This window comes from Trichechus manatus, unplaced genomic scaffold (genome assembly GCF_000243295.1).
Source record: "Trichechus manatus latirostris isolate Lorelei unplaced genomic scaffold, TriManLat1.0 scaffold00026, whole genome shotgun sequence".
Taxonomy (NCBI): domain Eukaryota; kingdom Metazoa; phylum Chordata; class Mammalia; order Sirenia; family Trichechidae; genus Trichechus; species Trichechus manatus.
In genome coordinates, this window is record NW_004443962.1 from 11,288,495 (window position 1) to 11,311,979 (window position 23,485).

The 23,485-nt window shown below is 36.7% G+C and overlaps 1 protein-coding gene across 7 annotated transcripts in view; it reads left to right on the top strand.

The window, feature by feature from the left end:
• The window catches only part of GOLGB1 (golgin B1), a 72,202-nt gene that overhangs the window by 3,401 nt on the left and 45,316 nt on the right, over nucleotides 1-23,485 (top strand). For 4 of the 7 annotated variants that reach the window (XM_023728826.1, XM_023728830.1, XM_023728827.1 and 1 more), the window contains exons 2-8: nucleotides 7,764-7,858; nucleotides 8,695-8,847; nucleotides 9,057-9,209; nucleotides 12,590-12,721; nucleotides 19,191-19,316; nucleotides 21,463-21,585; nucleotides 22,894-23,007. In XM_023728826.1, coding sequence (XP_023584594.1) covers nucleotides 7,766-7,858; nucleotides 8,695-8,847; nucleotides 9,057-9,209; nucleotides 12,590-12,721; nucleotides 19,191-19,316; nucleotides 21,463-21,585; nucleotides 22,894-23,007 — 894 coding nt within the window. In that variant the 5' untranslated portion in view covers nucleotides 7,764-7,765. The remainder of the gene's footprint in view (nucleotides 1-7,763; nucleotides 7,859-8,694; nucleotides 8,848-9,056; nucleotides 9,210-12,589; nucleotides 12,722-19,190; nucleotides 19,317-21,462; nucleotides 21,586-22,893; nucleotides 23,008-23,485) is intronic. The other 3 variants (XM_023728829.1, XM_023728831.1, XM_023728828.1) reach the window with 2 other exon arrangements.

Sequence of the window (23,485 nt, forward strand, 5' to 3'; positions counted from 1 at the left end):
AGTGGCTGCAACAATGGGCTCAAGCATAACAATGATTTTGAGGATGGTGCAGGACCGAACAGTGTTTTGTTCTGTTGTATGTTGGGTTACTATGAGCCAGCAGCAATTTCACGGCACCAAACAACATAACACCACCACCACCGAAGAAGCTTTGTCAAGCTGTATGACTGGACAGATTACTTACCCTTTCTGGGCAAATTACTTATGCCTCAGTTTACTCACCTTGCAATTGGGGATACTAATAGTACGATATTCCTTAGGATTGTTTTAAGAATAAAATGAGTTAAATGATGAGGATAAATAAGGTATATACATTAAGCAATTAGACCAGTGCTTGGTGCATAATGCTGTATATTTGTTATAGCTACCATTTACTTTCTAAATTTGTTTAATGAAAATAGTTTTTTATATTATAAAAAATAGTTTTCCATTCTCTAAACATAAAATTATATCACAAAATTGAATATACTTTTTCCAGCTATATAGCACTGCTTTCCTGTCAGCTCCTCAATTTGGTGAGAATCCTTTTGAGAACTAAGGAAAACTACTGAGACTCAACTAAATATATATTAAATAAGTTTGGAGGGTGACATGAAAACTTAACCTCTTTTTTTTTAATTGTGCTTTAAGTGAAAGTTTATAATTCAAGTCAGTTTCTCATACAAAAATTTATACACATTTGCTATGTGACCCTAGCTGCTCTCCCTGTAATGTGACAGCACACTCCTTTCCACCCCAGATTTCCTGTGCCCGTTCAGCTAGCTCCTGTCCTTTTTGTCTTCTCATCTTGCCTCCAGACAGGAGCTGCCCATTTAGTCTCATGTATCTACTTGAGCTCAAAGCACTCTCTTCACGAGTATCAGAAGACTAGCCATTTTCTGTGCTGTTTTTTCTGTGGGAAAATGTGATTTAAATTCCGGTCCAAAAGATAAATATGCATGTACACGCAGGCATGCACTCTTAGCTGTGTTACTCATTGTTTTATTTTCCTGTGCGTATTGTACTAAGCTCTCTGTGGTTAGGGACCATGCCTTATATTTCTTTTTGTATTTTTATAGTTCCTAGCATAACACTCTATACCAAGTAGTATTTTAAAAATAATAATTATTGATAGCAGTGGGGACTTTGAGAAAATATGACTTCTTTGTTAATTCTAAGTGCCACCTCAGCATACAAGTGTTGAGGTCTTGTGGCGGTGTTTCTGGAAGGTGTGGCCAGCATGGACTTTGAGGGATTGTCTTACATACTAAAGTTTTATTGAAGCCTGGCCTTGTCATGAAGCTGTTTCTCATTTTCCCTAGTTGCTATTCATGATTGTGGTGCTTTATAAAACAATAAGAAGAGCATTGTCTGTCCAATAGTCATACCTATTCCTTACATTGATTACTATGAACATGAGTATTTTTTCCTGTACTAATTTTTGTACATACTGTATTAGGGTTTTCCAGAGAAACAGGACCAATAGGATGGAGATATTCATTTTAAGGAGTTGGCTCATGTGATTGTGGGGGCTGGCAAATCCAAAATCAGTAGGCCAGGCAGTAGGGTGAAAACTCCAGCAGGATATCCATGTTACAGTCTTGAGGCAGAATCCCTTCTCTTCCTCTCCAGGAAACTTCAGTTTTTGCTTTTAAGGCCTTCAACTGATTGGATGAGGCCTATGTACATTATGGTGTATGATCTCCTTTATTTAGAGTCAACTGACTGTAAAGGTTAATCACATCTACAAAATACTGTCACAACAATATCTAGGTTAGTGTTTGACGAAACAACTGGGCACCATAGCCTAATCAGGTTGACACTCACGTATGTATTTGCCCATTTCTGTCCTACAGTGATCCTATCAGAGGTGGAGGCCCTTCTTTATTTAGCTTAAGCGTGGTCACCTAGTGGTTGTCTTGCCATCAAATTTCCTACCTTTGAGCCACCAATAGCAGCGCCTAAGATGCCCTTCCCATTTACTTTTCCAGATGATGATTTTAATGTCAACAGCTCTAGAAATCACACTTGATTCATGGAATCATAGTACTTGGAATGGTCCTTGTCAGTCTTCTTCATTTGACGATAAGGAAACTGATGCCCCAAATGTAAAGTGACTTACCCAAGATAGTAAGTGTCTTCATGTTACAGCGAGAACTGGAAGCCATTTTCCTGCTTCCCAGCTTGTTGCTCTTTCCGCTGTGCTGACCACTTTCCTGTGGACTTCCCAGATGGTTGGATCAGCCTATGAGAGACTATTTCCTTTTACACTGGCCTGAAATGGTACACCCATGGAACGCTCCCAAATTTTTACTCATTTAAATACTGATCTTTCTCAAAATACACATATTTTTAAACTATGTGAGAAAAGTAACCAATTTTCCATTTAAAGGTGGCTTTTATATTTTATTCTATTGCTTATTTAGCTGAGTGGCCTTGAAATCGCTTAACTGTCAGTTTTCCTCATGTATAAAATGGGAATGATAATAATACCTGTCTTGCAAATTTTGTAAAGATTAGCTAGAAATGTATGCAAAGTAGCTGGCATATAGTGCTCAATAAATGGTAGCCATAAAATTGTGATTGTTATTCTGTGTTTCTGTGTATGTATCCTACAAGTGCAATGGCTTTCAGTAGGGTGCTGGTGGGGACACACCCTCCTGGGGAGGATGAATCAGAATCTCCTGTGCGGTGGTGGTGGAGCTGGAGGCAGGTATAATTACAGTTTGAACAAACATTCAGAATTTTAATTTTAAATTTGGAAAATGAAAAACATAATATTTTCACAATAGAATTACATAAAATAAGATTCCGCACAGTCTTCTTGGCTAATACTGATATGCAAAAGATTTGATTTAGAACTTAACCACCTTGGGTGTGTATGTGTATGTACATGCACGTGTACACACATGTGGTTTTACATTTCTCTAACAGTCCTTAGGGGATGGAAACGGTTTGCACTCCACTGCTAGCCTAAAGTTTGGCAGTTCGAACCCCCCCAGTGGTGCTGCAGAAGAAAGACCTGGTGATCTGCTTCCGTAAAGATTATAGCCAAGAAAACCCTGTGGAGCAGTTCTACTCTGTGACACACGGGATCACCATGAGTTGGAACTGACTCATTGGCAACAAGTTTGCTTTAAGGGAGTATGGTTTAAAAATGGTTGAGAAACACTGTCACTGTGTCTGGAGTCTCACTACTTTTCTGTTTAGCCCTAAAGATCATGGAGGTAGCAGTAGAATCCAGGCTACTTAGAGCAGAGAGTGAGGGTGCAAACAACAGGACAATGATGGAGGTAGGGATGAAGGTTGGTTGAGGGATCTGAACAGAAAGTAGTGGAAAATGGCCAGTGAGTGAGGTATATAGAGGTCAGGGCGTGTGACAAAACCAGGGGTTAAGTCAAGAAACTCCCTTATAGGCAGCACTAAACATAATTGCTTAACTATTTGTATTGGTTGATTTTTTTAAAAACTTTTTATTGAAAAATAAATCACAGATATAGAAAACATACACTGAGAAATGTATAGCTTAATGAATTTTTATAAGGCAAACATCCTTCTTGTAACTACTACCAGGTCAAGGAATATAACTTTACTAGTCCAGACCCTGCCCCCTCATGCTCCATCCCAATCATAGCCTTCTCCTTCCTTCTAAAAGTGATCAGTTCCTGTGTTTGTTTTGGTTTTACCACTCAAATGGGAATCTTGCCTATTTTTTTAAAACTTGAGATATCTCTTAAGTCTTTTCCTCACAGTTTATCTGTTGAAGAAATTTGCAGCGTGGGTATTATTATCATCCCTATTTTATAGATTTTAGACTTTTTGACCTATAGAATTTCTCACAGTCTGGGAATTGCACATTCATAGTGCAGTTCAGCATGTTTCTCTGCCCTCTGAATTTCCTATAAATTGGCAGCTGGATTCAGGGGTTTCATCAGACAGGTTTGATCCCTTTGGCAAGGCTGTAGGTAGTGGTATGTTCTTTCATCAGGAGGCTCATAATGTCTGGTTTTTGCTCTTTTTTTGTTATCAGCAGCTACTGATGCACAATGTCTAGATCCATGAATTCATTGTTGTTGTTGTCAGCTGCTGTCAAGTTGGCTTCTGACTCATGTGCCTCCTGGATAATGGAACTAAATGAAATGTGGCCCTGTGTCATCCCCATGATCAGTTGTGGATCAGACTGTTGTGATCCATAGGGTTTTCACTGGCTCATTTTCAGAAGTGGATCACCAGGCCTTTTTTTCCAGTTCTTCTTAGTCTGGAAACTCCCTTGAAACGTGTTCAGCATCATAGCAACACACAAGCATCCACTGACAGACGGGTGGTGGCTGCTTGTGAGGTGCATTGGCCGGGTATCAAGCCCAGGTTTCTCGCTTGGAAGGTAAGCATTCTACTACTGAACCACCATCGCCCCCATGAATTCATAAGGGTTTCTGAAAATATTAGAATAGCTAGTCCAATTCTATCATTTTGATTTAATATATTAGCTGTAGTAATTAGCAGTTTTCAAAATAATTGGTTCAAGTGGTGACCAATTAGTTTAATATTATGAACTTGGAGACTTAGATAGTTTTGGTGGGATTCAATCCATTGCATTTCACAGTCTTATCAAAACTCAGATTGTCCCTTTAGTCAGTGAACCATCTTCAGTTTGGCTCCTTGGTCCTTTTGAGAAGACTCTAGTAGTCTTTGATAGCTTCTGTGCTATCTTGTATGACAAGCTATTTCAGGCTTTTACACATTTCCTGCCTCAGAACTGGAATTAGCCATTTCTCCAAAAAGCCCTTCTTTAAAAAAATAAAACTTCTTTTTTTAAATGGGAAATATTTCAAGGCCTCAATCTACGTGCTAGAGATGCTCATTGCTTCTCAGTTTGTCGTTGTTTTTAGGCCTTCAGTGGAAGAGGTAGGAAAATAATATGTATTAAGAGGAAATGCTTTATAAGTTCATACTGATACTTCCAGTTCAAGATCAGATGTATTTTAGGGTTCTTACTTAATTTCTTCTGTATTACATCTATATCTTCTTTTTCCTTACTGAAGATATGATGATAGAATTAGTATACCCATAATTGCTCATTTCACGTTACACATACAACAGTCATGGAATAACTATTAATACTACCACCACCAAAATTAGATTTCTGAAAACAGTAAAATCTTTTTGCATGTGCTATTCCCATCTTCTCTGCCTTTTTTTAAATGATTACATGATATCTGTATTGTTAGAACATATAATCATTACATGTTATGCTCTCTTCTTCCCAACCTTTACTTAGTTTACAACTAACTATATATTTAATGCTCAGCAGCAGTCCTTATGATGATGATGCTTTAGTGTTTTTGGACTAAGATTCCTTAGGGCAGGGCTTGTGGGACAATGTTTCATGAATTTTCTTAAATATTCATAAAATTTTGTTTGTGCTTTTGGTATCAAGTTCATTTTTGCTGGAAATAAAACTCCTTGACTCACATTTTCTTCCTTTGAATATCTTAAATATCTCTTGAATATTCTTTAATCACATTCTGGTTGTTCTGTTTCCAATGCTGTAGTTTCCCTGCCCCCTTCTCATCTTTGCTTTAGAGCAGTTGTTGACCTTTTGGTCTCATAAAGATGTTTTTTTAATGGCGCACTATACTCACGGGTAATATCCTTTATATTGTGTGCCAGTCTGTTATCTCACTAAAAGGTAACCTCACGGGATAGTTTCAGTTCAAGGTTTAAAGAGTATCTCAGGGTTATAGTCTCAGGGAGTCCTCTAGTCTCAACTGGTCCATAAGTACGGACTTTTTAAGAATTTGAGTCCTCTTCTGCATTTTTCTCCCATTCTATCAGGGTTCATCTGCTGTGGCCCTGATCAGAACGGTTGGTGGTGGTAGCCAGGCACGATCTAGTTCTTCTGGTCTTAGGGTAAATGAGGCTCCTGTAGGCTACTAGCCCTGTAGACTACTTTCTTCTCTGAGACTTTGGTTTCCTTCTTTCTCTTTTGCTTCTGATGAGTAGAGACCACTAGTTGTATCTTAGATGGCTTCTCGCAACTTTTTAAGACCCCAGATGCTGCTCACCTCACTAGGATGAAGAACTTGAACTTTGTGAACTATATTATGCCAATTGACTAAGTTGTCCCATGAGACTAAGGTCCTAAGCCTTCAAACCCAGAAAGCCAATCTCACAAGGTGTTTGGTTACTTAAATCCTTTTTAACTCTTCCTTTCTTTAAACAAAATTTTTAATAAATTATTAATTAGGAATAATTTTAGACTTAAACCATTTTGGCCTGGGTTTTTGTTTTCTAGAAGGTTTTTAATAAAGTAGAAGTTCAATTTTATATTTGTGTATATATAAATGTGCATATGTATTTATTCACTGGGGGCGGTGGTAGTTCAGTGGTAGAATTCTCGCCTTCCATGCAGGAGACCCAGTTGGATTCCTGGCCATTACACTACATGTGCAGCCATCACCTGTCTGCCACTGGAGGCACATGTGTTGCTGTGATGCTGAACAGGTTTCAGTGGAGCTTCAAGATTAAGATGGATTAGGAAAAAAGACCTAGTGATCTACTCCCCAAAATCAGCCAGTGAAAACCCTATGGATCTCAACAGTTCAATGAGCAACCGATCATGGGGATGGCACAGGACCCAGCCAGGCGGCGTTTTGTTTTGTTGTGCACGGGGTCACCATGAGTTGGGGGTGGACTTGAGGGCAGCCAACAACAGCAGCAATGTGTTTATTCAGATTGTCTTTCTTGAGTGAGTTCTGGTAGCTTGTATTTTTCAAGAAATTGGCCCATTTCATCTACTTCAATAAATTTATGGGCATAAGGTTATTTGACAACAATGAACTCAAACATACCAACAATCATGAAGATGGCACAGGACTGGACATCGTTTCATTCTGTTATACATAAGGTCACCATGAGTTGGAGCTGACTTGACAGCAGCTAACAAGTGTTCCCTTATTATCTTTTAATGTATATTAGATCAGTAGTGATGTCTCCTCTTTCCTTTTTGTTGTTAATAATTTGTCTCCTCTGTTTTTTTCTTGATCAGCCTGACTAGAATTTATCAGTTTTATTGACCTCAAAGAACCAGCTTTTGTTTTTGCTGCTTTTCTCTATTGTTTTTCCATTTTTAACCCATTCATTTCTGCTCTATTCTTTATTTCATTCTCTCTGCTTGCATTTGTTTTTATTTTCTCTTCTCTCTCTAATTTCTTATTGGAGAAGCATAGGTTACTGATTTCAGTACTTCTTTTTTCTAATATATATATTTTAATCTTATACATTTTTTACGAGGATTATATTTAAAATTTGGAGAATCCACGTGCTTTATCAGGAAAGCTTCCTGAAAGAATTGGGTCCATGAGGTGCATGAAAGAAAATTTTTGCTGAATCATGAGGTTTATTAAATGTAGGAGAAAATAACAATCCAGCAGGGACAGGAATACTTATTACTAATGAAATGGCAATGAAAGGAAGAGCATTAAAGGTAACTTCTAAGCCACATTATTTTCCACTTAACAATTAGATACTTGTATTTTATTTAAACAGTGATATTAGTGATGGTGATTAAAATCTCTTTGCAGTTGCCACTGAAAAGAACAGTGTGTGACTACCCTGTACACACGCAAATGCCTTTTTGAAGACATCATCATGCTACAGACTGTCTAATGAACATTACCTGCACAGTCTTCTTATTTCACGTGTGGATACTATAGATACTAATATTGGAGAAGCCTGTGTCTGCTTTACTGATTCCTATGCTTTCTTTTCCTCTTTTCCTGCAGAAATGTTGAGTCGATTGTCAGGATTAGCAAATGTTGTTTTGCATGAATTGTCAGGAGATGGTACTGATCAGGATATGGGGCCTCCCTTGGACCCTGTGAGTAACTCTCTTCTGATTTAAACCAGTAAGACAGTTGTTCTGTATACTTCTGAGGAAAAGAACTTTAGAAGGGAGTCTGCAGCCTGCCTTCTGCTGGGTGGAAGAGAGTATTAAGAAGAATATTGAGACTTATAAATGATCCTTTTGTAAGTTTGTGGCATAAGAGCCACAATGATGGGAACAAGTCCTGGATGAGATTTGAAAGATCTTTTCTAGTTTGTCCCTCTGGGGCTTGTGTAGTGCTGGCTTGTTTTAACTTCTCCTCCTCCTCAGATATGTATATATATTCCTATTCCATAGGAAAGGTTTGAATGACAAATGGAGCAACTGGAGCACCTTTTGGTTTTGAGAATATCTGTTTGCTTTTATAAATTCATCTACCACTTCTCTAATAGTTGAAGTGTTATATTTTTGGAGGGCTATATAATGAATTAAAACAAGTTCTTTAGTTTTCTGAAAAGACAAGTATTATTGCTTAATGGCTAAGAGCATTTTATCCAACTACTCTCTTAAGTTTTGGGCTCCTCCATTTAATGGCTTATGATCTTTGTTTCTCTTTATTTTTCTCTGATAAAATTAGCATAGTAATACCTTAAATGAAACAATTTGCAAAATTAAAAAAAATTTGTAAAATGCTTAACATTTACTAAATACTCAATACATGGTAATGGCTAAGATAAAAATAATTATTGGATCAGAGTGAGAAAGATTTCTTAAATTTAAAAGGATATAAGCTGAGCAAAAGATAAGATGAAGTTGGAATGAAGAAACTCCTGTTTGCAAACTAATACCTTTTCTCTGATGCATTGAAAACTTTTTGTCTAAATACTTAGGAAATACCACAGGAATCTGACATGGAATTTAATAATAGAATACAAGAGGATGTTCTGGAGCGCCTGGCTTATGCAGAACAGTTGGTGGAGGAGCTGAAGGATATTATTAGGCAGAAGGATATTCAGCTACAACAGAAGGATGAGACTCTACAGGTACTATTGTTTTTGTCTTTCCTTGCTGGGCATTTGATAAAAGACAGATACACCATTCACTTAGATTTTTCTCTTCACTTAGATTATTAGAGAATCTTATTCTTCTTTCCCTGATACTGTAAGATGATGCCTACTGCAGATAACTTTTGATATGTGCTAGATAAGCAGTGAACAAACATTCATGCATTTACCATCCTTGTTTCCCTCAGGAGGAAAGAAAAGCTGCTGATAACAAAATTAAAAAAATAAAGCTTCATGCTAAGGCCAAATTAGCTTCCTTGAATAAACACATAGAAGAAATGAAGGCACAAGGAGGGACTGTTCTGCCTACAGAACCTCAGTCAGAGGAGCAGCTCTCCAAGGTACGGCGGCTGGTCTTCACTAATCACAAACATTTATGAAGCTAAAGTAATGAAGCACTACATGCTGGCCTTTCTTACTGAGCTTGCTGTCCAGCTGGACTACAGGCCACACACAGGAAGAATTAAGAGGCTTATAGAAAACATGGATGCAAAATGCTGGTTGTGGCCTAGACTTTCTGAAAATTAAATGAAACTACCAGGAAGAAATAAGTACTGAAATGAGGCATTAAGAAAGGAGAGGCATACACCTTTTGGAGGAATTTCATCATTGGTTAGAAAATTAAGCTAGATAGTCTCCAAGGTTTCTCCTAGCTCCAAAGTTCTTTAATTCACTGACTTGATACAGAATATTCTGAGTCCTTGTATGGCCACATATAGTGGATTAACGTTTCATGTATTGTGGGCTGAATTTACTCCACTAGATTACCTTGGGCTCCCTGAAAAGCAGGCTCTCTTGGTTTATGCCTGCTATAAACCAAACAGCTTAAGGTTGGGGATGAAGAGAGGAGTAAGGAAAGTGTTGCCCTTTGAAGAATAGAACATTGTCCCAGTACTTGTTTTAATTGCCTTTCCTCTGTGGTTAAACCCCAAATATTCACATTCAGCCAGTCATTTAGAGAACAAGAAACTTCAGTTTTGTGGAGAGTTTGATATAATATGGGGACAGGCATGTAACATGTATACACTGTAGTTGTAGAGTTAGACTAAACGCTTTATAGGAAGTTTTTTTATTTTCTTAATTTTATTCTGCTTTACCCTTTGGAGCCCTGGTGGTGCAGTGGTTAAAAGCTGAGCTGTTAACCAAAAGGTCAGCAGTTCAAATCCACCAGCCACTCCTTGGAAACCCTATGGGGCAGTTCTATTCTGTCCTGTAGGGTTGGTGTGAGTCGGAATTGACTTGATGGCAATGGGTTTTTGTTTTTGTTTTTACCCTTTGACCCACTAGTATTCTTTTTTTCAATTTTCTGGGTTCTTGGGAACGAGGTGTTAATCAGTTGTCTAGGCACAACCTTTGGGGTCGTCTCTAGGACCCTTGGTTAGTCTTTCCTTTTTTTTTTTTTTTAATTATTTTTTATTTTTTCCCATACAAAAGTTTATACATACATTGTTATGTGACTCTAATTGCTCTCCCCATACTGTGACAGCACATTCCTCCTTTCCACCCCTGATTCCCCATGTCCATTCAACCAGCTCCTGACCCTCTCTGCCTTCCCATCTCACCTCTGGACAGAAGCTGCCTGTTTAGTCTCTTGTATTTACTTGAGCTAAGAGGCATACTCCTCACGAGTATCACTTTATGTCCCACAGTCCAGTCCAATCCCTGTCTGAAAAGTTGGCCTGGGAAATTGTTTTAGTTCTGGGCTGATAGAGAATCCAGGGGCCATGCTTTCTGGGGTTCCTCCAGTCTCAGACCACTAAGTCTGGTCTTCTTACTAGACTTTGAGTTCTGCACCCCACTTTTCTCCTGCTCCATCCGGGACTCAGTCTTTCCTTTCTGATGCTCAGAAGACATTACTTTTCCTTAATTGATAATCTTATTTTAAAATTTATTCTAGAAGTTTATTCTAAAAGGTTTTCTCAGATAATTTCTTCATGTTGATTCCCCTTTCTTACTTTTTGGTTTTTCTTCTGGTAATTCTTTCTTCTCCTGGCTGTCATAATGTCAGCCTATCTCTCTTCATGTTGATTTGTTTCTTCTAATTCCCTTTCTGCTGTGTTGTTAGATTTTAAAATTAACCATTTTATACTATGCTCTTTGTTTGCTCTGAAACCTTAAACAAGTCAACATCTTAAAGCCTTACTACCTTCCTCTGTTAAATAAAAGAACTGGATTAAATAATTTCTAAGTTCCAAAAATCCGTTGTAGCAGCCCTTTAACTATTGTGTACTCAGTACAGAGTTAGGTATTCCGAGGACAGTATAGTAGAAGAAATGATAGCAGTCCTCAGATGCTTAACTACTATGTGGAGGAAAGTGTAGAATTACTCTGTGTAGTTCCAGTAAGCAGGGCTAGGTTCATTTGAAGGTTGAATTCAGAAGGCAGAATCTGGTTTAGTCTAAGGACGAACTTTAGGGGAAAAAATAAAAAAGAATTTGGTGTCCCCCTACTGGCTCTTTTCCAACATTTTGCCCCTTACTTAAAAGCAGCTGTGGTTCCCTGAACTGCATCCTTTAGTTCTTCAAGCCAGTTAAGACTGTGGGTTTTTGGTTGTTTTAGTCCTGCATGGTGCTGACTGGTCTTGCCCTCAGACTAAAAGCTATAAAATATAAAAGTAGGAAGCTCACCCAGTGCCGTTTCTAACTATTGACTCCCCTCTAGTATCTTCCTGCTGTTGGTTGCTTTCCAGTGTCTCCAGATAACTGCTTTCTATATTATCCAGAGTTTATAGTTGTTAGCTGTGGGAGGGTTGGTCTAATAGGTGCTACTTGGCCATACTGAAAATGGAAAATGCTAAGATTCTTTCCTTGTCATTAGGTCAGCTGTTACTTTTTGCTTCTGTCAGCTTGTTTGAATCTCACAACAACTTATTATTTCCTCACCTCTAATCTGCTGTAGCCTGGAAAACTGGTTAAATACACTTGTTTGAATCATGTGTAAAATATTAAATTCATCCCGAGAAGAAGGGAGTCTAATATTAGTAACTTATTTGATTTTTAATGTATGAACTTTGTGATGTTTATTTTAACTGTTTGGGGCCCCTTACTGGATATTTACTGGGTCTCCTGTATTATATATAGCTGGGAGTAGGAGCATGTCAAAGATTAAGAGATGTACTAATTTATAGGAATACCAAATTTAGATGATACAAACATTCAGTAACCTTTTTTAATGATAAATAAGTGCTTGTGGTAATATTTTTGGTTTATGATCTAATGACTGCTTATGAACTAATTAGTTTAAGAGCTAATGACTGATTTCTTATATTCAAATAGATTTTTGATGAGCATTGGAAAAGGATTAATTTTATACTTGTTTAGCTTTTTGTTTGTTTGCTCCAGGGCTTAGTTTTATGGAGGTGAAGGTGAGAGAGGGTCCCTGGGGAAGAAACATGTCAGCATTTCCTCTCAGATCATCCTTTTTCATTCCTCTACTAAGAATAGAGCAATAAATAGGTAAATTTGTCAGCATAGTTACAGTCTGCTGATCTTTTAAGGGAAAATTGGAGTTACTTGGAACCAGATGAATGAGCTCTTAGAAGGAATGATGATTTGAGCTAAGAGTATGAGGATGAAGAAGATGGAATAATCAAAGAATTATAGAAGGAGGATTGATAAAACATTACAGTCAAATGGTTGTGTAGGGAAAATTAGAACAAAAGACCAGTTGTATATTAATTGTAATTCGTTTGAATAAATGACTTTATTTCCTGTATTTTCAGCATGACAAGAGTTCTACAGAGGAGGAGGAGATGGAAGTAGAAAAGATAAAACATAAACTCCAGGAGAAGGAAGAACTAATTAGCAGTTTGCAAACCCAACTTATCCAGGCACAGGCAGAGCAAACTGCGCAGGTAGGGGTGTGAGTCACCTCATAATCATTAGAGTCATATAGTTACTAAAGCCCAATGGATTATTACATGACAATTAAATTTTTGTGGATGCCCAACGGATAGCTAGCTATCCATCCATTCATCTATCGATCAATCAATCAGCCTATCTTTCCTTCTTTCCTTCCCTTCTCTCTTTTTTAAGTCCATTAGTTTTACTAGAATATGTGTTGGTGTTTGTCATTCTGGGTTGATATTTTTAGGTACCCAGTATGTTCCTTCAATATATGGCTTCAAATATTTTTATTTTCTTGAATTATATAACTTGAAGTGTTTGGTCTATTCCTTTGCCTTGGTTTTCTTCTTTAGGGACTTCTGTTAAATCTGTTTTTTTTGATCTTTGATTGTCTTCAATATCTGCACTTTTTCCAATTTCTTTTTCTTTCTTTATTCAAAATTTTTGTTTGCTTTTTAAAGTTTCTTCTTTTTTTTTTCTTTTCCCTTTATTTCTCTTAAGGCATTATATTTTGTGTTTGTTTATTTTTGTGTTCCTTTTTAAAACAAGCTTCTTTTCTGAAATGATGTTTTCTTTTTGATAGAATTCTTCCTGAATTCTGTCACCTAATTTCTGAGTTTTTCTAATTCTGATTTATGTTGTTCTTTCATGTCTTGTATAATTTTCTTAAACATTTTTTTAACTCCTTTTGAATTAAGTTATAATTTTGATGTTTTGAGCATGCTTTTACCCTGGTAGGCATGCTATTCTACTCCTACTCTTTTTTTTTTTTAAATGACAACTTTGTATGGAATTTGACCTTGATACTTTTTTATTTCTATTGCTTATTTGTGTGTGAAATTAGTTTTCCTGAACTTTTAGAAGGAAGCTTCATTCAGGAAAGCTTTTCTTACTTAACATTCCCTCCTCCTCTGTTGTTTTGTGTAGTGTTCAGAGATAAAACGGCTAGATTTCTGAGATTTCCTGACTCTTTTCCCTCCCCTACTTTGGTCTGTAGCAGCACTGTCCAATAAAATGTAATGCAAGTCACATGTGTAACTTTACATTTTCTAGCAGCCACATTACAAACGGTAAAGAAGAAACAGGTGAAATTAATTTCAGTGCTATAGTTCATTTGACCCAATATTTTTAAAACATAATTTCAATGTTAATATAAAAAAATTTCTGTATTATTTTTACATTCTTTTTTTGATATTAAGTCTTTGAAATCTGATGTGTATTTTATATTACATCTTAATTTGGATGCTAAATTTTCACGGAAATACTTTATCTGTGTTTAGATTTCATAAAACTTAAAGTTGAGAAAGTAGATTCAGATATTCAGGTCATTCCAAACATGCTTGAAAGCTTTCCAACAACTGAATCAAGTATTAAAACATCATTTTCCTTTAATATTTAAATCTACATTGAAAACCAGGTTCATTATTTTTAGAAGAATTAATTTGACTTTGAAAAGCATATCAATTTCAAAGCTACATCTATGAGAAATGAAACCATAGTTCCATACAAAGACTTGTAAATGAATGTTCATAGCAGCTTTACTTGTAATATCCAAAAACTGGAAACAACTCACATGTCTGCCAACAGGTGAATTGATAAACTGTGGTATAGCCATACAGTGGAATACTACTTAGAAATAAAAAGGAATGAATTATTGATAGATGCAACAGTATTCGTGGATCTCAAAATAATTCTGCTGAATGAAAGAGTACATAGTAAATTACAAAAAAGAAGACATAATGTATATAAAATTCTAGGAAATGCAAACTAGTCTATAGTGATAGAAAGCAGATCAGAGGGGTTGATGGAGTTATTGATTTGAATGTGATTTTTGGGTGTGTCCAAATGTCAAAACACCAAATTGTACAGTTTAAATATATGCTGTTTATTGTGTCAATTTTATTTTAATAAAGCTGTTTAAAAAAAGGTTCCAAGTTATATATATTCACTATCAGTATTCTTAACATCAGATTCAGTGGAGTTATTGCATATATTGAAAAGCAATTATAAATTTTTCTATATTAACAAAACTTTCTTCAAAAATTTCTTGTAGTTTTTGCAGCCACTTTACATAATGTTTTTGATTACTAGTAAAATCATCTGTTTTTGATTCATGTTAGAAAAATGCATAAAATCACTATTATTGATTTGTATTAGAAGTTTCAATTACAACTAGTTTCCATGTCTGAATAGGTAAACCACAAACTAAATTTTCCTTTCATTTTAGTTTCAAATTTAACTCATTTATGTGTAGTGTAAGTGAGAGAACAAAAATCATGCTGCTTTTTTTGTGTTTGATTATTGAATACTTGGCAAGCATTCCTTTTGTTTCAAGAAAATCTTGAATTGGAGTTAACCATGTGTTTAACCTTTGTAAAACTCTCTTTCACTATTCAACCAAAGAGAATTGGCAAAGAAAACCAGATCATTAATTACATTGTTTTCCCTTTCAACAATTTCATAAAGTGGTGGTGATTCATAGCATTTGCACATATATACTGAACAACTTTAACAACTGTATTCATAGCACTTTTCTTCAAGTCTGCTTCAGGTAATTGAGCATAAATATTTTCAACTTGTGTCGTACAGTGAAGGGAAGAGAAACATTACTCCCTTTTTTAAAAATTTCCATAAATCTTAGAATTTGACCTAACATCGAAGCATCTCCATTCATCATGATAGAAATGGATTCTCTTTTCCATATCTGTCATAAATTCTTATTTGACAGATACAGAAGATTCAAACTATGCCGTAAGTTTTGTAAGGACGTGAATTGACAATATTTCTTTGTAAAAATTTAGAAGTTTTTTGAGACAAAATGTACCCAAAGTATTAATTAGGCAGTGCCTCTCATATCATACAACTCATCTAATGCTAAAAAAACCTACTTGTTATTTTAAAAACTGTGAATCAGTTATCTTTTACATTGCTAAAATGGCTTTAAATTTTATTGGCAGTTATTCAGTGGCTTTACTGATGATTTTTCACTTAATGTAAAATATCATTTTTAGCCTTTTTAAAATCATTTTCTAACAAAATTTGCATAAAAAGCAAATTTTAGCAGATCTCCATCAAAAAATAGTTTTCTTTTTTATATAGAAATTTAAGCTGTTTATAGTTGGCCAAAGTTACAAGCTTATCTCCAGTCAAAAATGTGGTATTGGTATAATGATAGACAGATAGACCAATGGAATAGAATTGAGAGTCCAGAGTTAAACGCACATATCTGTGGTCAGTTAATCTTTGACAAGAGTGCTAAGTGCATCAAATGGGGAAAGAATAGTCTCTTTAATAAATAGTGCTGGAACAACTGGATTTCCACATGCTAGAGAATGAAATTAGACCCATACCACACACCATATATAAAAACTAACTCAAAATGGATCAAAGACCTAAATGTATGACCTAAAACCATAAAACTCTTAGAAAAAAACATAGGGCTAATATTTCAGGACTTAGTTTTCAACAATGGATTCTCAGATATGATACCAAAAGCACAAGCAACCAAAGACAAAATAGATAAATGGGATCTCATCAAAATTTAAAACTTCTGTACATCAAAGGAATTTGCTAACAAAGTGAAGAGACAGCCCACAGAATGGGAGAAAATTTTGGGTAGCTGTATATCCAGTAAGAGGCCTGGTAGTGCAGTGGTTAAGTGCTTGGCTGCTAACCAGAAGGTCACCAGTTCAAACTCACCAGCTGCTCCGCAGAAGAAACATGACAGTCTGCTTCTGTAAAGATTTATAGTCTTCGAAACCCTCTACTCTGTCCTTTAGGGTCACTATGAGTCGGAGTCAACTCGATGGCAATGAGTTTGGAGTTTTGTTATATATCCGATAAGGGTTTAATATCCAGAATATTTAAAGAACTCATAAAACTTAACAAGAAAAAGACAAACAACCCAATCAGAAAATGGGCTAAGGACCTGAATAGACATTTCACCAGAGGATATTCAGATAGCCAACAGCACGTGCAAAGATGCTGAACGTCATTAGCCACTGTTCTTATTGTGTGCTGTTGAGTCGATTCCAACTCATAGCAACCCTACAGGACAAAGTAGAACTGCCCCATAGGGTTTTGTAGACTGTAATCTTTATGGAAGCAGATTGCCAGGTCTTTTCTCCCGTGAAGTGGCTGGTGCGTTCTAAGCACCAGCCTTTTGGTTAGCAGCTACCAGGGCTCCTTCATTAGCTATTAACCTATTAAAAAGAAAAATTGCTGTTGAGTAGATTCTGACTCATAGTGACCCTAGGTAGATGCAAATCAAAACCACAATGAGATACCACTTTACTCCCACTAGAATGGCTAAAATTAAAAAAATGGAAAGTAATAAATGTTGCCAAGGATGTGGAGAAATCGGAACCCTCATTCATTGCTGGTGGGAAGGTAGAATAGCATAGCTGCTATGGAAAACAGTTTGACAGTTCCTCAAAAAGCTAAGCCTAGAGCTACTGTATGACCCAGCAGTTCACACATGAATTGCAGCACTATTCACAGTAGCCAAAAGCAGAAACAACCCAAATACCTATCAACAGATGAATGGGTAAACAAAATGTGGTATATACATAACTCTGCCATAAAGAGAAATGAAGTCTTGATACATGTCACAACACGGATGAGCCTTGAAAAGATGTATGAGCTCACTAATCAGAAGTACATAAAATAGGTAAATATATAGAGATCAGAGCTTCAATAGTGGTTACCAGGGGCAGAAAGGAGGGGGAATGGGGAAGGGGATTGTTGTTTATTGAGTTTTGTTTATGGGGAGGGATGGAAAACTTGGCAAAGGACATTGGTGATGGTTGCATAACATGATTGATATAATTGATGTCACTGAATTATATGTTAAAAATGTTGAATTGGCAAATATGGTGCTATCTTTATTTTCACAACAAAAAAAGAATCCAAGCTGTTTATAGTTGGCCAAAGTTATAAGCCTATATCCAGTTAAAAGTCATTCAAAATTTTTGTTGTTCATTTAATTCTGATTTCAGGTGACTAATTTCATTAATTCCTTTTTTGACTATTGAGAGGAAACTTCTTATCAAATTCAGTATATATTTGCTAAAAAAGACTGTTTATGATCTTTAATTTTTTTTACACAACAGTTTTTTCATTTTGTTCTGCTGCAGCAAATTGCATTTGCTATTCATTACGAAACTTGTGAATACCTTCTAGACTTTTTTTTTTCCTCTTACTCTTCTGGTCATAGGACTGGCTTCTAAATCTCCGTGGGATTCTGCATCAGTAGTATACCTTCATTCTAAACTTAAAAATGTATCTATATACATATTTTTTGAACTAGAAAAGTAATTCACTTACATTATAATGTGTTTATATTTCCGTTTAATTACCAATTATGATTTACATAGATATCAACTGTTGCTGATAGTGCTGTCTTTATTAAGTATTCAAATAAACACATTACAGTGCTAATGAATATGTAGAAAAAACCATTCAAGCTGGATCAGTCCATCAACACCGACTAGATGGGGTGATGTGTTTATTAATAACACTAGGAACAAGTGCGTTTGGTGCGCACAACATCTTGCATAATACATCAGATAAAGTGAAAGGCAGCCATACCTAAACAAAGTTGTATTTAGTGGGAAAATAATTTATACTTCTTCAGTTTTTATATTCAAATTAATTAAAATGAAATAATATTAAAGATTAAGTTCCTCAGTTGCATTGGGCACTTATCGAGCCCCCCATAGCCACATGTGGCTAGTGGATATTGAATTATACAGCACATGTGTAGAGCTTCTCTTCTGTCTTCATTGCCCCTATTCTGCTGAATTTTGATTTCACTCCTCATGGTTTCTTTTTAGTGCAGGGTCATGTTCTGGAGGGAGCCTGGTGAGTCAGTTTCGAGAGTTCAGAGGAGCCAGATTGCTCCGGCTCTTTCATCCTTTATTCTGGACTCCTTGCACTTTCCCAGTACTGGAGAATGGGACAGTTCTCTCCATTTAAGCTGCTGTTCTAAAATTCACCAACTGTACTTTGCAATAAATGCTTAATTGGCTATTTGGGGGTTCTCGTGTTCTCAGGGCCATGAGACACTGCTCTGCTGCTTCCTTCTTCCTCTCACACAGACCTGTCTAGTGCATGTCCTTTGCCTTTAGGGAGTTTGTTCCTTCCTGCTTGCATTTTGAGGTGTGGGGACTGTCTTCCTAATTTTGTCATAGACATTCCCCGTGGGTGTTTGGCTTCACTACCTAGTTGTGCTCTCTTTGTATTTGAGGAGTCAGAGAAATTAAAAAACTGCTGCTACTGCTTCCATCTCCCTCTGACAAGTAACTTTTGATACCTGCGTTTTCAAAACCACAGCACATGTAATTCTCTTTTACGTTCAGTGGAAATTAGAAGGAATATGGTAGGTATTTAGGGCAAATGAGAAGGGAGGGGGTCAAAGAATTAATAATGCTGATTCTTCACTGAAAAAAATATTGTTTTCTTCTTCTGTGTCTTCAGTTGGCTAAGAATTCTACAGAGATGGAAGAATTTGTAAGGGTGAAACAACAACTCAAAGAGAAGGAGGAACTCATTAGCACTTTGCAAACCCAGCTCAGCCAGACCCAGGCAGAGCAAGCTGCACAGGTAGGAGCGGGAGGTACCTCGTAATGATTAGGATGAAGAATCGTGAAAGTCCAGTGGATTATTACATAAAAAGTCAATTGAGACAGTCACTTTTTAGGTACACCTTAGATAAAAGTATAGTAGCTAGAGAAGAAATTAGAAGGGAGATGTGCTAGGTAAGTAAGTATGTTGCTAGGGAACACCATCTAACTACCAAGAAACCTCACAAAGTATTATTTACCTTGATAAATTTACCATAGCCTAGTTGCTGACTGTTCCTTAGTTCTCTAGGCCCAGAAACTTGATTTTAATAGCACACAGAAGTCCAGCCTCTTAGGGATAGGTACATGCTAACTAAGTTCAAATGAGACTGATAGATAAACGAAAATGCCATTTAAACATGAGAATTAGAAATACAAACGATTAAGTCTGGTCTTGCTCTATAGTGAAATATTAATGGAAAGTTAAAGTATAATCAGGAGATTACTTAGTGAGCATGCCCTCAGAAAGTGGTGTAGGTTATGTGATTGCTTGTTACTTGGCATGTGACATTCTTCACATTTGTTTCTGCCACTAAGACCAGACTGTTTGGACTAGCACTCTCAACGCTTTGACGGTTTTCTAAATTTCCTGGTTGACCTCCCATATTTTTGTTTTGGGAACGCTTTTGACTTATGAAATGTTTTTTCCCCCTGGAATGCCTTTGCACATAGCTAATCTTATCCATCTGGTCTTTATTTTATTGACAGCTTATAGTATTGGAGGTGCATTCTGTCTGTAGGTAGCCTACTGCTATGCATACAGTTAAAATCATGTCTCTTGCAATTCTTAATTTTACCTATTAGCTTTTATTGTTTCCTTTTGATGTACAAGTACTGTATAAAATGTAGGTTGGAGAAGTACAAAACATGCTTCTAACCTAACAAGTTGCTTAAAATATGGAAAGCCAAGGGATATTAAATATGTTAACAGATCTATTAAAATGCCAACCTTTCAGAATAAGTACTAAAGCGAACAGCAACACAAACTAAAAGTATTTTGAGAGGTAGAAGAGGTTACTGAGGGTGTGACAGTCAAGGAAGGTTACATGGAAAAGATAGGATGTAGGCACAACGGAGACTGATGGATAATATTCTAGATATGGTGGGGGAGATATTTTAGTTGTGGGGAATGGTAAGAGCAAAGACGCCAAGAGGAAAAAAAAATGGCACATTTCCAGGACAGGATGTATAGATGTGTTTGAATAATGAAGGACTCCTATGCCTGCACAGGATTCCAAATTCATAGTGAGATCAGAATTTAGATAATCAAAAAGAATCTGAAGATTGATACCAAGGTGATCTAAGGTCAATTCAAGGCATCATAAATTGAGAAATCAGCAGTGGTTGAAGAATAGTTGATGAGCATGCTTAACCATAGATCTTAAGGACACAAATAAGCAGGCACACACGCACACAACCTAAAAACAAAGCAGATTAAAAACCCTGATAGCAGCTCACAGTCCATCCATTGATTTCCCTTTCACTCTGCTAAGAGCCAATGACCGATGAGTATGATCTAGAAGACTGCAAGTCGTGACAGCTGAAAACAGCTGTCTGGGGAGGTGGTGTGGGTTTGGAAGCACACCAGGTTTTTTGGTAAAAGCAATTCTTTGAAAATAAGACTAGAGAGATGGATTTGTATTTCCAGTTGTAGATTATCTTGAATATAAGATACATTAGTTTGAATTTTTAACTTAAAGGGCATGACAATTTCATTGAAAATTTTTGAGTATGAATGGATTTTGAAAGAAGTGGCTAGTACTTAACAGAAATCTAACTTCATTTTCTATTTAATATTCTAATGTCCTTAGAACTTAAAAAAAATACATATCAAACTTATATCTTTATTTAAAGCATTTCTAGTAACCATACAAGTATAATTTTAATTGCATTTTATATTTAGGCTGGTTTTTGAATTTGAGAATAGGCCCTCTCTCACATTTGGAAGTTACTGTCAGGCCTAACTATCTCTCTTCCAACATTCTCATCCTTGATGTTCAAAAAATTTTTACAAAGCTACTGTTTGTCGGTTCTCAAAGTCTGTCTTTGGAGAGTAGTCTATGAGTTTTGTTTGTGCACTGTTTGGGGAGTGTAACCTGTATAGTTTTTCTGGTGTGTGTCTTCAGTTGAGTTCCATGCAGCAGGTGGTCCGAGAGAAAGATGCCCGCTTTGAAACACAGGTTCGTCTTCATGAAGATGAGCTGCTTCAGTTAGTAACCCAGGCAGATGTGGAAACACAGATGCAACAGGTGTGTTGCTAAAACTTAGTAGAATGATTATCATTTTGGTTAACATTTAACAAAATCATCACAGTCATTTTTCTACCCTTACCCACTGCTCTCCTGTTGGTCTTAGCGTGATCCTTAGTTGGCTTCTTTTTGGTGTCCTTGTCTTCCTGTTGCATATTAGTTGTTTATTTTTTTCTTATCCTTGCCTTGCCTTTTACCGCTCTCATCAGGTTGTTAGGGATCCCTGGTGGCATAGTGGTTAAGCGCTCAGCTGCTAACCGAACAGTCGGCATTTCGAACCCATCAGCCGCTCTGTGGGAGAAAAGATGTGGCAGTCTGCTTCCGTAAAGATTACAGCCTTGGAAACCCTAGGAGGCGGTTCTACTCTGTCCTATAGGGTCACTATGAGTCGGGCTTCTACTCAGCAGCAATGCGTAATTAGGTTGTTGGTACTAAAAAAAGCTGAGTTTAGTTGGAGAATATATGTGGTAGTCAGAAATTGGTTTCTCTTCAGTTTGCTCATCATAACTAAGCTTGAATCAATGAAGCCAGTTTTAAACTTTCAAAAAAATTAACGATGAAGTGATTTTAAAGCATGAAGTCTTTTATTAAATCAATAATTCTTACTTTCTAGGAAAATTTATTGAGTGTATTTTGAAAATTGGCTTCATTGTTTTTGAGTTCATTATCCACTAACTCATTAACTACTAACTTTTTACTGAATGTATAGTGCAGCGTGGTACCCAAAGGCACTCCTCTAGTACTTGCTGGTTGATTCATTTAAATGTTTTTGAGTGAAAACTTCTTCCAAATTCTAAGCAATTGTTCAGCTTACAACACTAACTGAACTTTCAGAATACAACACTTTCTCAAGTAGAATATTAATTGTATATGTGTATCATTAGTTTATTTATTCAGCAGTGTTTATGGAATGCCTACCAGTGCATGACAGAAGGAGAAGACAGTTTTTGCCTGCAGAAAAGATTCTTTTTGGTGGATGAGATACGTGTGCCTATGTTTTTTAGGTACAGGACGCTGACTGTATCATTTTGAAAGTGGAGTGTGTCATTTTTCTGTTATAAAAAGCTCCCTAATTAATGGACTTGCTTGTGTATGGCTTTGGTTGTTGTCACTGCTCTGGAGAAGGCATTTTTGGACATTCTTTGTTCTGCTGGATGGGGCGCATGACATGCTGGTGTCTCACTCTTTAGTCTGTCATCTTCAACATCCAAAACTCTTAAGTACACAAATCTACATGACATTTTGAAAGGTAAGCAGATAACAGTGCTCATTTGCTAGTACATAAAATCTAAAACATTTTCTTGTCAGAACTTGAGGGTGCTGCAGAGGAAGCTCGAAGAGCGTGAAGAAGCCCTGTCTGGTCGTGCTCAAGTAGTGGACTTGCTGCAGCAGGAGCTGAATGCTGCCGAACAGCGCAACCAGGTACCTGATGATTTTTACTGCCTGCCTTGGGAATAAGGAGCCCTGGTGGCACAGTGGTTAAGTGCTTGGCTGTTAACTGAAAGATCATTGATTTGAACTTACCAGCTGTTCCACAGGAAAAAGATGTGGCATTCTGCTTCCATAAAGACTACGGCCTTGGAAACCCTATGGGCCAGTTCTACTCTGTCCTGTAGGGTTGCTGTGGGTTGGAATCAACTTGACAGCAACAGATTTGGTTTGGTTTCATCTTGGGAATATTCACTTCCACTTTAGTTTTCAAGGCCGTTGTTGTTGTTGTTGTTGTTAGGTGCTCTCAAATCAGTTCTGACTCATAGCGACCCTATGTACAACAGAACAAAACACTGCTTAGTCCTACACCATCCTCACAATTGTTGTTATGCTTGAGCCCATTGTTGCAGCCACTGTGTCAGTCCATCTCATTGAGGGTCTTCCTCTTTTTCACTGACCCTCTACTTTA